This window comes from Chenopodium album, chromosome 9 (genome assembly GCF_948465745.1).
Source record: "Chenopodium album chromosome 9, dcCheAlbu1.1, whole genome shotgun sequence".
NCBI classification, from domain to species: Eukaryota; Viridiplantae; Streptophyta; class Magnoliopsida; order Caryophyllales; family Amaranthaceae; genus Chenopodium; species Chenopodium album.
The window spans coordinates 61627320-61643514 of NC_137842.1; the positions used below are offsets into that span (position 1 = coordinate 61627320).

General features: G+C 31.7%; 1 protein-coding gene across 1 annotated transcript; it reads left to right on the forward strand.

The window, feature by feature from the left end:
* Positions 1 to 6391: 6391 nt before the first annotated feature.
* On the forward strand, positions 6392 to 7676 carry LOC145560045 (early nodulin-like protein 7). The gene is made up of 3 exons (XM_081621302.1): positions 6392 to 6584; positions 7270 to 7506; positions 7579 to 7676. Exons 1-3 carry the CDS (start codon positions 6392 to 6394, stop codon positions 7674 to 7676), a joined length of 528 nt encoding a protein of 175 aa, XP_081477428.1.
* The last annotated feature ends 8519 nt before the right edge of the window (positions 7677 to 16195 follow it).

The following is a 16195-nucleotide window of genomic DNA, read 5'->3' on the forward strand; positions in this document are numbered from 1 at the left end:
TGTAATATCAGCAACACTGCACTTTTTTTTTTTTTTTTTTTTTTTTTTTTTTTTTTTTTTTTTCGAGTTTGTAAAACTTGTAAAAAGAGAGTTTTTGGTGTGGTGAACCCCCTGTGTTTATATGGACCTAACTTTGGGGTGTGTACTCTGTGTAGTGTGTTCGCGTTGAGCAAATAACTTCTGTACTAATTTTAAATATTAGCCTTCTTGAAAGTACTGTGAAACACTAGCATTTATTTTATGGGATAGTTGAGCTTGCCATGGCACAGCAAATGGGCTACAAACAAACCTCTAATGAATGTGGTAACTCAAGCTACCCCAGAATCCCGGGTTAGCAGGGGCGACAGTAGAAGAACCGTGGGAGCAAGACAAGGGTGGAGATGCGATATTATTTCACCCTATCTAGCTGAAGAATGTGTAGATCCAGATTCACCCAAAGGCTAAGTTCACAATTCAATCAGTGATGAGTATTATGAGACATGATAGTTATGTAATTGACGATGAATGCAGGGATAGTGGTTGGAGTGCACTAATACGGGCAGCAGAGAGCTCGAGCCCTTGTTTGGCCTGCTTTGCATGATCGATTGCTAGGGAATTGTAATCGATTCACAAGACAAAAGACGAATGAACCAAAATGTTTCATCTGTGGAGCGCTAGAAGAAACTTCATTTCAAAAGATGCAGGAATGCAAGATATTGAGGTCTCGAGGATATTAGAAGGATAAATGCATGGCTCATAATTCAGATACTCACTTTTGATACTGCTTGGTTCCTTTTTTCTTGGAAATTTCTTCGTTTTGAAAAAATATAAAATAAAAGCTTTTGGCTTATTTTGTAACCTAAATTTAGTCCGTGGAATTAATAATAATAAAGCTAAATTTTTAGTAATATTTATTTCACCTATTTGTGTCAGTGTTCAATTATTTCAATATACATGAGCCATAATGCATATAAAAACTCCGCCAGTGGGTTTCCCGCTGCCAGTCCCAAGCCTGGATAAAGGAGGAGGGTTACGGTAGGCCAGTGACAGCCAGTATAAAACTTCGTCACATCCCATGACATGAGCCAAACAGATATTTTCGTGGGGGTGTTCCCTACTCAGCGACGCACTGCACTTCCTAGACCCGGGTGTAGTGATAAGTATGCAAGGGTTGCTAGGTCGTCGCCCAGAAGCGACGCGCCACATTGCCCGAGTGTGGTGTCAAATGAGCAAGGGCGTGCCATTGGGGCGTTCCCTACTGAGCGACGCGCTGCACTTCCCAAACCCGGGTGCAGTGATAAGTATGTAAGGGTTGCTAGGTCGTCGCCCAGAAGCGACGCGCCATATTGCCCAATTGTGGTGTCAAATAATCAAGGGCTTGGAGTTGGGATCAGGAGGGAGCGTGGGAGAAAAGAATTTAGTTTGCGGATTGGTTCTTGGAATGTGGGGTCTCTTACGGGAAAATCAGCAGAATTGGTAGAAGTAATGAAAAGACGACGCGTGAACATCATGTGCCTCCAAGAGACAAGATGGACAGGAGAAGGAGCTCGAGGCTTGGTTTTGGGGTATAAGGTATGGTATGTTGGGCAAGAAACGAGCCACAGAACAAGGAATGGTGGAGCTAGGAACGGAGTTGGTGTGGTTCTCGATGAGAGGTTGGCAAAAGAGGTGATCGAGGTCTATCGGAAGAACGATAGGTTGATAAGGCTGAAGTTGCTATGTGGCAAGGAGATTGTGAATGTTATCAGTGCTTATGCTCCCCAAGTGGGTTTAGATGCAGAAGAGAAACGACAATTTTGGGAGGATCTAGACGAGGTGGTACAGGGTGTCCACCACTCAGAGAAGTTATATATTGGAGGGGATCTAAATGGGCACGTTGGGGCGAGCCGAGATGGCTATGGGAGTGTCCATGGAGGCTTTGGGTATGGACAGAGGGACGCAGGTGGTGAAGCTATTATGGATTTTTCCCAATCATATGATTTAATTTTGGCTAATACTTGGTTTAAGAAGAGGGATTCACACTTGATAACTTTTCGGAGTGGAGCAAATGCAACTCAAATAGACTTCCTGCTCACAAGGAGCATAGATAGACAAAGTTGCCTAAACTGTAAGGTTATCCCAGGAGAGAGTGTGGTCACCCAACACCGGCTATTGGTAATGACTATTCGTCTGAAAGAGAAGGCGAAGAAAAAGTTAGACAAGAAGAACCGAGGATAAGATGGTGGACCCTAAGGGATGCAAAGGCTAAGGTTTTTACAGAAAAGGTAATTGAAGAAGCGGATTGGGATGGAGAGGTGGATCCGGACACGACTTGGTTACGAATGAAAAACTGTTTCCTAAGAGTAGCCAAAGAGGTCTTAGGGGAAGTAAGGGGAAGAACTTCGATACGGAGAGATACTTCGTGGTGGAATGAAGAGGTGAAAGCAGTAGTTAAGCAAAAAAGAGAATGCTATCAAGCCTTAGGAAAATGTAGGAGTGATGAAACCTTTGCAGCGTATAAGGAGGCTAAGAGTAAGGCAAAGGCAGCTGTTCGCCAAGCAAAAGAAAAGGCATATCAGGAGGTTTATGAAAAACTTGATTCCAAGGAGGGAGAAAGGATCATTTATAAGATGGCAAAGAGAAGACAAGATGCAAGGAAGGATATTGGCATGGTGAAGTGTGTCAAAGATAAGAACCAAATGGTCCTAGTGCAAGAGGAGGACATCAAGGACAGGTGGAAGGGGTACTTCGATGAATTATTTAATGGAAGTAATGGAGTTGTGATAGGAGATACCTCTGTGAGTGATGAAGAAATCAACATGGAGTATGTGCGAAGGATTCGGAGAGTAGAGGTGGAGATTGCACTGAGGAAGATGAAACCTAAGAAGGCGGTTGGCCCTGATGGGGTACCGATAGAGGTGTGGAGGTGTTTGGGTAAGATTGGTATTGATTGGTTAACAAACCTTTTCAACAAGATATGGACGGCTACAAGGATCCCACAAGATTGGAGGAAGAGCACCTTGGTCCCGGTTTATAAAAACAAAGGAGACGCTCAAGATTGCTCCAACTATCGAGGAATTAAGCTTATGAGCCACACTATGAAGCTGTGGGAAAGGGTGATTGAACAAAGGTTGAGGGCATGCACAAGCATTTCCGATAACCAATTTGGTTTTGTGCCTGGGAGATCTACTATGGAGGCAATCCATTTGATAAGACAAATGATGGAGTTTTATAGGGTAAAGAAGAAGGATCTTCATATGGTCTTTATTGATTTAGAGAAGGCATATGACAAGGTGCCAAGAGAGATACTTTGGTGGACAATGTTGAAGAAAGGTATCCCACGAAGGTATGTAGACCTAGTTAAGGATATGTATCGGGATATGTCAACAAATGTGAGGACATGTGGAGGGTTGACAAAAGATTTCCCTATTACAATCGGATTGCATCAAGGGTCTGCATTAAGCCCTTTTCTTTTTGCAACGGTTCTAGATGAATTAACTAGACCAATTCAAGATGAGGTTCCATGGTGTATGTTGTTCGCAGATGATATCGTTTTGGTGGATGAGACTAAGGATGGGGTTAATGTCAAGTTGGAGAAATGGAGGCAAAGGTTGGAATCTAGAGGGTTTAAGCTAAGTCGGAGTAAGACTGAATATTTGGTATGTCGTTTTGGCACTCAGAGGGGGACAAGCAATGAAGTGGTGAGTTTGGATGGAAAGGATTTGACCATGAGTGAATGTTTTAAGTACCTAGGGTCGATCATCCAGAAGAATGGTGACATTGATCAAGACGTGACCCACAGGATTAAGTCAGGGTGGCTTAAATGGAGAGCGGCCACGGGAGTGTTATGCGACCGCAGCATTCCCTTAAAGTTGAAGGGAAAATTCTACAGGACTGCCATAAGACCAGTGTTGCTCTATGGTACAGAATGTTGGGCTTCTAAGAAAGAGCATATTAAAAAGATGGAGGTTACGGAAATGCGCATGTTAAGGTGGATGTGTGGAAACACTTTAAGAGATAGAATAAAAAATGAGGTTATTCGCAAGAAAGTAGGTGTGGCAGGCATTGTAGATAAATTAAGGGAAAATCGTCTGCGTTGGTTTGGACATGTAAGACGGAGACCCGAGGGTGCACCGGTGCGAAGAGTGGAAGAGTGGGACCATGGAGGGATTAAACGAGGAAGAGGGAGACCAAAGATGACTTGGTTGGAAGGAGTGAGGAAGGATATGAAGTGCATGGATTTACGTGAGGATGAAGTTTTGGATCGTAAGGGATGAAGGAGAAAGATTTATGTTGATGACTACACGGAATAATCAAATTTGGTTCATGTTAGCCGACCCCACTTTTGGGATTAAGGCTTTGATCGATTGATTGATTGATTGATAATGCATATAAAGCGTTACCCTCCGTATAATACATTTTCTTAAGATGATGAGAATAATTCCAAGAATTTATAACAAAATCACGACGTGTTAATTGATGTTTTTTTTTGACGGGTAATTGATGTTATCCATGCTTAATAATTCTTAATATTTTCATTTATATTTCTTTTTAAATGCAACCCCTGCATTTATCATTTTCCAACAATTAATCCAAATATAGTACGGAGTAGTATGTTTTTTTTTCAACTGAGCATTTAAAGTTTAAAGCTTTTTTTTTTTTTTGACGGGAAAGTTTAAAGCTTTTGACTATTGTGTGCTCTACCTCAAATTATTTCTGTATTAATTTTTTTTTTATTTACACAAAGAGTTATTATTATTTTGAAAATTACTCCATACCTTGTACCTCGTATATCATATAACTATACAAGTAATCGAGTACGGAGTATTATACTCTGTATATTCTAAAATATAAATTACAATACTCCGTACATATAATCTCCTGGAATCGAGAGGGAAGCTCTTACCACTTGAGTTATCCCTCACTCTCACTTATTTACTAGCTTAATAAACTATTGAACTTATTTTATTTGAAACAAGTGAAAATAAGATGAAATTAAATGTCATGAGTTGAATATGAAAACAAAATTATACTCCGTATTTGTCATTAAAAAAATACTCCGTATTATAACTTGTAAAATACGGAATAATTAGATATGTTACAAATCAATTTCATATATATCCAATTGTCATCACAATATATTATCCACCAAATCATATTCCAAGGATATAAACCTACCTATATCTATAGGCTAATTGACAACAACTAGATTTTCCTTAAGAGTTATAACTAATACCCTACCAATTAAGAAAGCAAATCAAATATCTTTCAAAAAAAGAAAACAAATCAAATTCTTGTCTCTGAATTTTTTTATAAAGGTAAATAATCTTTAAATAATTATTCACAATAATCCTACAATCTACTAGTTAGGAAATGAATATATTAATTTTAATCATCATTATGTCTATTAAGTGAATTAACAATATCAAAAGAGCATAATAATCGTTATGAATGGAAATGGAATCAAATAATTGTGAGAAGTAAATGCATACAATGATGATATTAGTGTTATTTATTTATTTATTATTACTCCATTTTTTTAAACCTATGAACTTGGAATAAAAGTTATAATGATCAACGAATACATTATCATCAACAAATTTTTTTTATAAGAAAAAAAAAAAAAAAAAATCAAAGAAAAGATAGTACTCCGTACTAGTGTTGAAAAGATAAGTATTGGAAGTTTGAATGGTAAATAACTAGCATTTTGGCCCGTTCAACGAACGGGTTGAAGCTCATTTTATTTTTCTTGAAATGTGTTACTTATTTGTGTTGTATGTGTCGGTGATTTTTTTATAATAATTTGCTTAATTTTCTTACTTATAATTTGCAAGTTAGGAATACATAAAGATTTTAACATTAAATAATTTGTTATTTTAACTTTTACATTAAAAGGGGTATAAAGAGGAGTACAATTTTTTTTATAGTGAAAAACACTAATGGAACACTCCATTTCTTACTCAAATTTGCAAGTTAGGAATGCATAAAGACTTTAGCATTCAATAACATTTTATTTTATCTTTTACTTTAAAAGGGAGTATAAAGAGGAAATATAGATTGTTGTGTTATGTGGCATATGGGTGAATTATGATGACATGTGTCATATAGGTGATTGTGGTTTTGTTTTTTAAATACTAAGTATAGATATAGATTTTCAAACGGTAAAAATTCAACGCACCTATACTATACACGTTGATTCCCAAAGATTGAGTCAAATTAGTCAATAACAATATTAATTACCCCCACATTATTATTAACTTCTCCCACGTCCCTTAATATCCTCTCTTTTTATTCTAACCGTTTCAATCCCTTTTAACCCTCCTATATATATAACCTTTACTAGCCCACCTTTTTTTCATTCATATTCATATTTTCATTCTTATTATTCCTCAAAAAACTTTGATATTTTTATTGAGTTAAATTATTAAAAATGATGAAGGTTAATATGGGATTTGCTTCACTAATCATGATTAGTCTGATAATTGGGATGCAATTAGGTGTTGTGGATTGTTTTAAGAGTTTTGAAGTTGGTGGTAATCTTACTTGGCGTGTTCCTGATGGAAATGATACTGATTTCTTTCATCATTGGGCTTCTTCTCAACGATTTCATATTGGAGATTCTCTACGTATGTTTTTATTTTATTTCATTATATAATTTCAATTCATCTAATTTTTTTGGTTCATGATTTAATATGTTTTACACTTTATTATACCAGTATATGTTAAATGTTTTAAATTGAAAGTTTTATCATACATGTGATATAATTTCTAATAAATTAGGGTTTATGTGCTTTAATTTGATATGAGTTTTATATAATGACTAATAGATAGTATAGATTAGGGTTTATATGTAAAAAGTGTGAACTATTTATTGGTTTAGATTAGGGTTTATATGTTTTAGTTTGTTATGAGTTTATCAATTTTTCTAACGAGAGAAGTTCTAGTTTATATGTTTTAGTTTGTTTACGAGTTTATCAATTTTTCTAATGTGCTCAATTTTTTTAAGGTGTATGTATTTTAATAAAACAAAAGGGATGAATTGAAATCAGATCAGTTGAGAATACTACTTTTAATTTAAATCAATTGAGATTATGATTTTTAAATTCTTAACCCCAAGATTTATTGAAATCAAATATTATAAAACTAAAGGATTTATTTAAATCAATTGAGATTATGATTTTTAAATTCTTAAAACCTGATTTTTATTTTTTATACTTTTGATTTGATTTGGTTTTTGTTTTTTTGGTAATGAAATAATTCTTTTATGTAATACATTATCAGATACTTTTTCTTTTATTTTTGGTGGTGCAGATTTTCAGTACAAGAATGATTCAGTTCTAATAGTAGACAAATATGGTTACTACCACTGTAACAAAACCAACACCACGGCTACGTACGCCGACGGCAACACCGTGATTAAGCTCGAACGTCCAGGATACTTCTACTTCATTAGTGGGAATTTAGAGCATTGCAACAAAGGGCAACGATTGACCGTTGATGTCATTTCTCCACATTCACCTCCAGTGGCGCCTCCACCTGGTTCGCATGGTCAGCCAGCCAAGGCTCCTGCACCCTCAGTCGAGTCACCTACACCAACAGTCGAGTCACCTGCACCAACAGCCGATTCTCCAGCACCAACGGCCAATCCTAATTCGGGTTCTCAACTTCAAGTTTCGGCTCTTGTAGGGCTAGTTGCTACTTCTTTGTTCTTTGTTTGATAATATGCAATGAGGAGATTAAATGTAGGGAGATTGGAACCATTTTTAAATTGTATGTTACTTTGAAAAAAAATATTATGCTTGTTGCATTGCTAGTATTCTAGTATTGCTATTGTGTAGCTAAATATGAACCTATGATTTTTCTTGGTATGTTTTAGGGTTTATATTGTTGATTAATTAAACACATTCAAATATTTTATGATGTTAGTTTTGCATTTGGTGCTCCTTTGAAATCTTTGGTTTATAATGTTTTAGTATAATTGATGTTGAAGTGTTAATTATTACTCTATGTTCATTAAATTTTAAGTATGGTTGCGTAGACTCAAATATGTCTTATTAGTTGTGCTTAAATTACAAATATGTTTGAGATTATATATAATAGTCAATTACATACTACTAAAAGCGAATCTAAAGACACACGTGTCAATGTATTATTATTAAAACATTTCCTGCCAAAAATACCTTCTAAAAAAATTATTGTTACTTAAGGAAAATAAAAATTATATCTAAATTATGACATAATTTGTTTTATATAAAATATAAATTTTTTTCTAAAAGATTAAACTATCCATTATAAGTTTATAACTATTACATGTTTTTTTTTAAATATTTTCTCTTGCATGCTTTTATTTTTAATATACTCTATATTTTTTAATACTCAAGTCATTATATTAAAAAATTGTATAATAAAATTGTCAAAATTACTTAACAACCGTGCATTGCACGGGATTTAACCTAGTAAAAAGCATAAAGGGCAATTAATAATATTGGGTTGTGTTTGTTTGAGAAAGAGGGCAATTTGATTCAAAAAAACTACTCCTCAATTTTTTTATAAGGAATTTTTTTGCACAAAACCAACCAAAATTATGCGTTGATCGGTGTAATTAATGTTCATTTTGATTCAATATTTCTATTTTTAGTTATTTTATTAAACGCCCCCGGGGCATTCATGAGCTTATGTCAAAGGTCACTATGTTAAGATAAATGTTATTATAATAAAATTCATTTTGTTATAATGGTCTTAGGAGATTAAGTTTTTTCAATGAAAGCTTTAATATACTGGACAATAATAAGAATTATAATTTTCCTCAAAAAAAAAAAAAAAAAAGAATTATAAAGGTAAATTATGGTCATTACGTTTAATATAATCATAGGGCTGACTCATGTGCATTTGTAGTGCATAATCAATCAATAACATAATATTAAAACATACACCGAGAATAACACATGTCACTTCCTGGTGTTGTTTTCCCCTCCAAAAACTATTTTCTAAAATTAAATATATTGTAATTTTATTTTTCCTTTAATATCTTTTTTATTGAGAACTTTTTTAAAATAAAATAATTATTATATCTTTTTTATATTTGATAATATAAATTAATGATTCTTATTACTAATATTGATATTATTTGCTCAATTTTTTTTTTTAATTTATTACCATCAATGGATTTAATTCATATTTATAGTACAAAATAAGAAAAAAATAAAAATAATAAACTTGAATTGACTTTGACACGTAAATCTATATCTAAAATTAAATATTATATTATAAGTGAAATTGGAAAATGAAATGTGACATCTTTTTTTAAAAAATTATCCGCCAATATATATATAAATATATATATATATATATATATATATATATATATATTTGGTTGTTGTGTTTTTGTCAAAGCTTTTTAGAGAATATTTAATACGAAGTACTATGCAATATTTTCCTACATATAACTTTGTGACATAATCCATTTATACACATTATTATTCATGCACGTAATACTCCCACTATTTTCTTTAGTATAATATATTTTTATTTTTGTTTTTGTAATTATGAATTTTTCCTCATCTTATCTTGCAGTTAGATAGTTTTCATAAATAAATATAGTGTTAAACTAATAATAAAAAGTACGTGAAAAGTACCGTGCATGGCATGAGACCTAATCTAGTTTAATAATTATAGTACTCCCTTCGTCTCTTAATGATAGTCTTTTATGGCCAATTTTCTCGGGAATAAAAAAAATAAATTCAAAGTACATTGTAAAGATAGATTTATATTGAGTATGCAAAAAAGTAGAGAGGGAAATTATTAAAAGTACATGTGAAAAACAAAATTTACATGATAGGAAAATTTGTCAATCATCACCGCGTATTAATGTCATTTTGAAAGTTACTACCGCGAATTAAAAAACTTGTAAATTACTATCGTAAAAGCTGTAAAAATTTTGATTATTTTATTACTAGACTCTACTATAGACCATTTATGACGTCATAATTTCCCCTCAACCCATGTTTAATCCTTGATTAATTATTTAAAAGACAAAAAAAAAAAAAAAAACCCTAACCCATGGTTACCCCAGGTCCCCAGCTAACCCAACCCACATTTCTCTTCCACTTCTTAACTTTGACCCTTTGACATTCAAACTCAACTAAAGAATAATATACAAAGTGACGGATTGCTCAGATTTCCAACGAATCTTTGACAAAATTAAGTTGACTAGAAATTTGAACAATGAAGGGAATGGGATGAATAGTTGATTAAAAGTATCACCCCAAATCACATATATTACATTCATTGTTATGTAACATTTAATTAAAATTATCAAACCTATTAAATCACATAATATGGTTATTTGATATCTCAATTCAAAGAAAAATACAAATGCGCTATGTTAATCAACCGAAATCGTAATCCCTAATCCCTAAAATGCAAAATCCCTGATATTACAAAATCCTATAATACGAAAACAATAATTTTTTATTTCTATATTTTTTTACGGCCAATTAATGCGTTTTTAGTTTGACTGGACGAATTTGGGTTTTCTATCATGCATGTTGAGATTTTTAGTTTATTATTTCTATAATTTTTTGTGGTCAATTAATGCTTTTTTTTTTTTTTTTTTTTTTTTTTTTTTTTTTTTTTTTTGCATTTCGTATTGAGATGATTGTGGGGAGACAACACAAAATCATATGGTTCCAATTTCTGTCCGTTTAGTTGACAAACAAGTACTATGATTTAAGAAATATACACTTACAATGATCGTGCAGTTTGAAGGCTTACAGCCACTCGAAAACAAATTGGTGGGTTTGATGACGTCTCAAAATCTAATATAAAACAAATTATATTAAATATATTTATATTTTAACAAATTACGTAAACTATTATGTTAGTAAATTTAATAAAATCAAGTCCTACATTAAACCTTTAGGTAACACCCTAATTTAAGGATTAATTTGGGAACTTTTATAATCAATTTCAATCTCAATATCAAAGGAAATCTCTAATAAGCATTCAACCCATGAGTGGTTTTATTTTGTTTGTTTTTATTTAGTTCTTTTTTTCTATTATTATTGCTGTCTTTTTTATTTAGTTTTTGCTCTATTTTCAATCTAGTTGGAATGTGAACGGTGTGGTAAGAAAAGCAATAAGAGGCTTGGGCCAAAGTAGGGAGTGGTTATATCGATGAATGTGGGTATCCTGCCTAATAGAGTGACAGACAGTAATATATCTAGACAAAAATAGAGAGTGAGTATTGTGACGAATTTTGATATCCTGCCAAATGCAGTGACAAACGGCGAAAATTCTACAGTAAATGACGCGTACCGCTATGTACCACTAAAGTTACGTACCGCAATGTACCACTAATAAATTTAATAAAATATATTATTTATTTTTTGCATTTTTTAAACACAAGTTGACTTTAGCTAAGATGGTGATGAATTGCATTATTACTTTGATTAGTAGTTCAAGGATCAAATCTTTGTGATCACCATCTTTTTTTTCTTTCTCATATTTTAAATTTTTTTTTATTTATTTCACATTATACAACCTCTATAGATTACTCGTAGGACTACTTTATATATAAAAAACACTTATCAATTTTGGATCCTTCTCAATTTATTAGTTCTATTTTTTTTCCCTCTAGACTACATTCAAAAAGAAATATCAAATACTTGTCTGATTTATTTGACATCATACACTCTATTTAGATTATTTGTAGAACTACTTTATATACAAAAATACTTATCAATTTTGAATCTTTATCAGTTTATTAGATCCACCAAAGTTATAATTACTCATTCTTGTAAACTTAATTTTATTAATTCTACTAGATTAGGTCCCGTGCCATACACGGTTATCTTAATTACTTCATATATTAATTCTACAAAACAAACCGAGCTAGATACAAATAAGATGTTTATGGACAGCACTAGAAGCTAGGCTATTCTACGAATACAGTAGCAATTTCTTGACAAATAAACTGATTTCGAAACATAAATAATACGAAGTTTAAATCTTTGTTTTCAAATTATATAAATTTATCTCAAATTTCATTATAATTATCAATTTATCATAGAACTAGAAATAAACACTAAAACATAAAATTATTAACTTTGATGTCAGGTCAATCATCATAAACTAAAATTAATAAAAAAAAAAAAAAATACGATGTACTGTGCATAATGTAGTCGATCATTTAGCAAGATTTCTACCTCTTGCTACACAAAATATAAGATGCTAGGTATAATAAAGTGGCAGTTGTGTTTTTAACATCATCTCCTTCACCATTAATTACATACACTACTGTAATTAATTAAATCAGGGTTTGCAGAAATTGAATTAACATTAACAATATAAAAAAAAAAAAGGATAAAAAAAGAGGAGAATCACGAGGGAGAAGAAGAAGATAACCTAACAAATGCGTGTTGATCGAGAATTCCAGATGAAGGTTACGTTTTTCTTTTTAAAACTAAAATTAGGGTTACATTTCAGGTTAATAAAAAGACAGATTGATATTGAAAAAAACTAATAAATTACATCAATTGAATCTTTAAATTATAGATGTGGAATAAAGTTGTCCCCAAATTACAATTTACTTCAAGCTTTAATTGTGATGAATGAAAATAAGCGAAGGAGAAAAAAATTGAAGAACGTGAAAATAAAATAATCAGAGTTAAGTGTTTTTTTAATTATAATTTACCTATATATATAATTTAGCAGTACATAACGTTTATAGTACATAGCGATATTTGTCATGTACTGTAGACTCTCCCGACAGACGGTATAATAAGGAGTATGTTTTTTCTGAAATATTTTTGGTTAGTTTTTTCTATACTTTTTTTGTGTGGTTAATAGGAAGTATGACGTACTAACGATCGTTAACTCCGTTAGTCATTAGGGTTTAACTATGACACATGTCATGATATAATTGGTTCATTTTAATTGATAAAGATAATATTTTTTTCACAATTTTCGAAACGAAAATTATTCGGGTAAAGTTTTGGGGATTATTTGACCCTTTATGGATTCAAATTAAGTTTGGAATTGGCAAAAAAATAACATAAATGCCCTGTTTTGTGTGTTGAAAAGGCGAGTCATTATTTTTCTTCCATGATTATTGATCGAATAAGATTTTGGAGGTTATTTTGACCCTTTATGGATTCAAATTAAGCTTAGAATTGGAAAAATAACAATGTAAATGCCTTGTTTTATGTGTTAAGAAATATCTCGGTTACCATGTCATGTTTTTTAACCATTAAAATTGAACGACTAAGGTTTAGGGGGTCATATTGACCCTTTAAGGGTCTAAAATGACCTCCAAAACCTTACTCGATTAAGTTTCATGCTTAAAAACAATGACTAGCTAATCAAGATATTTTTCGACACACAAAATGGGAATTTTACGTTATTTTTTGCCAATTTTGAGCTTAATTTGAACCCATAAAGTTCAAAATTACCCCTATAATTTTACTCGAATAATTTTTTTTACGAAAATCGAGAAAAAAATATAATTTTAATTGATTAAAATGAACTAATCATATTATGACATGTGTCATGATTAAACCCTAATGACTAATGGAGTTAACTGTCGTTAGTCATAGATGACACTCGGTAAATTTTTTAAAAACTGGGTGATATTTGATGAATTTTGAAAACCTTGATGGCATTTGGTGGATTTAAAAAGTGCTTAGTGGCATTTGGTGAAAATTTATGCTAAATAAATCAAGACACTCCATTTCTAACCTATAATCAATTATTCCATTCATTTCATAATGTTAGTCACATATGGAATCAATCACATAAATAAAAAAAAAAAAATATTTGGAATCTAACATTAAAGTACAAAATAATTCATAATTAGTTTACCTTATTTAAGGGGGGGGGGGGGGGGGTTTATTGTTTTTTTTAAAGTATAAGTCATAATTGCATAATTCAAGGTAGAAATTTCCTTAATTAGAGTCATGTCATCAATCCTTAACCAATTAATTCCAAAAAAAAAAAAAAAAAAAAAATTAAAAATGGAATATATTCAATATGGGTAGATCTTTTTAAAACGCCCAAAATAGTATATGGAACTAACATTATGAAACGGAGGGAGTATTATTTTTTCAATTGGTCTTGTATAGACCCGGTCTACAATAAATTATTGTAGACCCAAAATTTGACACTTTCAAATAATATAATCATATTCTGGATGATATAATCACTTTTTCAGATGATATAATTATCTTTTTGTGAGTCATATTTTGAATTATATAATCTCACATTAAACCATTTAATAAGATTATATAATTATTTTTAGGATGATAAAATTTAAAAATCATCTTTTGAATGATGTAATTTACTATTTACATACTTTTTATAATGATAAATTCACTTATTAAGTGATACATTTACATAACAGTTTCAGGATGATATACTCACTTTTGTAGTAATATAATCACATTTCGTATGATATAATTACATTTGTATGGTATACTAGAAGTTTGGGTCTACAATAAGTTATTGTAGACCTAGTCTATTCTAGTCTTTGGCCTATTTTTTTCTAAAAATCTTATTTATGCTCATAACTTGAGTTGTGATATATTTACTATCAAAGTTTAAATAAATTGGCGGTTGTATTAAACATCGCTCTCCTTTTACTAGGTAACACCCCCTTTTTTTTTTTTTTTTTGAATGGACTTATTTACCCTTCTTATTAAATATACCAATCTCCTTTCACTATTGACTCCACTGTTCTATCACTTTTCACACAATTTTCTTTTCTAAAATCAATCATATTACAACTTAAAAAAAAAAAAAAGAACGAAACAAAAAAACCGAAAAATCCTAGAATACATCCACACACCACTAGTTTAGCATAACAAACACCAAGATAAGGTATTATGTTCGGTCGAAAACAGAAGAAAAAGGACACTGACGACAGCGGTAGCGGTAATCATTTTTTTTTTATGATTTTATTTTATTTTTCGAGTTTCATCGAAAAACCTAAGTTGTGCTTGAATTAGGCGTTTCCACCTAAGTTTGCCGGAAAAACCAAACACCTCAAAACCAATTGCATAATTCAAGGTAGAAATTTCCTTAATTAGAGTCATGTCATCAATTCACAACCAATTCAATTAATTCCAAAAAAAAAAAAAAAAATTAAAAATGGAATATATTCAATATGGGTAGATCTTTTAAAAACGCCCAAAATAGTATATGGAACTAACATTATGAAACGGAGGGAGTATTATTTTCTCTAGATCTTATTTATGCTCATACCTTGAGTTGTGATATATTTAACTATCAAAGTTTAAATAAATTGGCGGTTGTATTAAACATTGCTCTCCTTTTACTAGGTAACACCCCCTTTTTTTATTTGACTTATTTACCCTTCTATAAAATATATCAATCTCCTTTCACTTTTCAGTCCACTGTTCTATCACTTTTCACACAATTTTCTTTTCTAAAATCAATCATATTACAACTTTTTTTTTTAAAAAACAAAGCGAAAAATCCTAGAATACATCCACACGCCACTTATTTAGCATAACAAACACCAAGATAAGGTATTATGTTCGGTCGAAAACAGAAGAAAAAGGACACTGACGACAGCGGCAGCGGTAATCAGTTTTTTTTTTTATAATTTTATTTTATTTTTCGAGTTTCATCTTTTATCGAAAAATGTAAATTGTGCCTGAATTAGGCGTTTCCACCTAAGTTTGCCGAAAAACCAAACACCTCAAAACCTCAAACACCTCGAAACCTAGGTGGAATCGCGTGATTACTAAAGTAAAATGTGCATAGATGTGCAATAAACCAATAATAGGAGAAAGACTAATCACAAGTGAATACTGAAACAAAATGTTACTCCTAATTTTTCTAATTAATATTTCCAATATCAAGCAATTTGTGCCTTTCATTGCTATTCAATATCTGATTTATCAAACACTATATAAAATACTCTAGTATCTATTCAATTGTCAGGTGATAATTATATTAATCAATGTAAAGATCATATAAGCCGCAGGCTATGTCTTGCTGCTTGACACCTAGGAGCGCGCCCCCATTGATCTTGTTGATCAATATAACTTTCGAATCAAAATGGCCCTTTTGTAATTAAAGTGAACAGCAAACTGCCACTTAAGGAGGGCTTGTAAAGTTGGCAAGTAGTCAGCAGCTGAGTAGGATGCCTCGTAGACAAAAAATGTTAACGGGTGATGCTGCCGTCTATCTTCAGCCGTCATCTATTTAGAGCAAC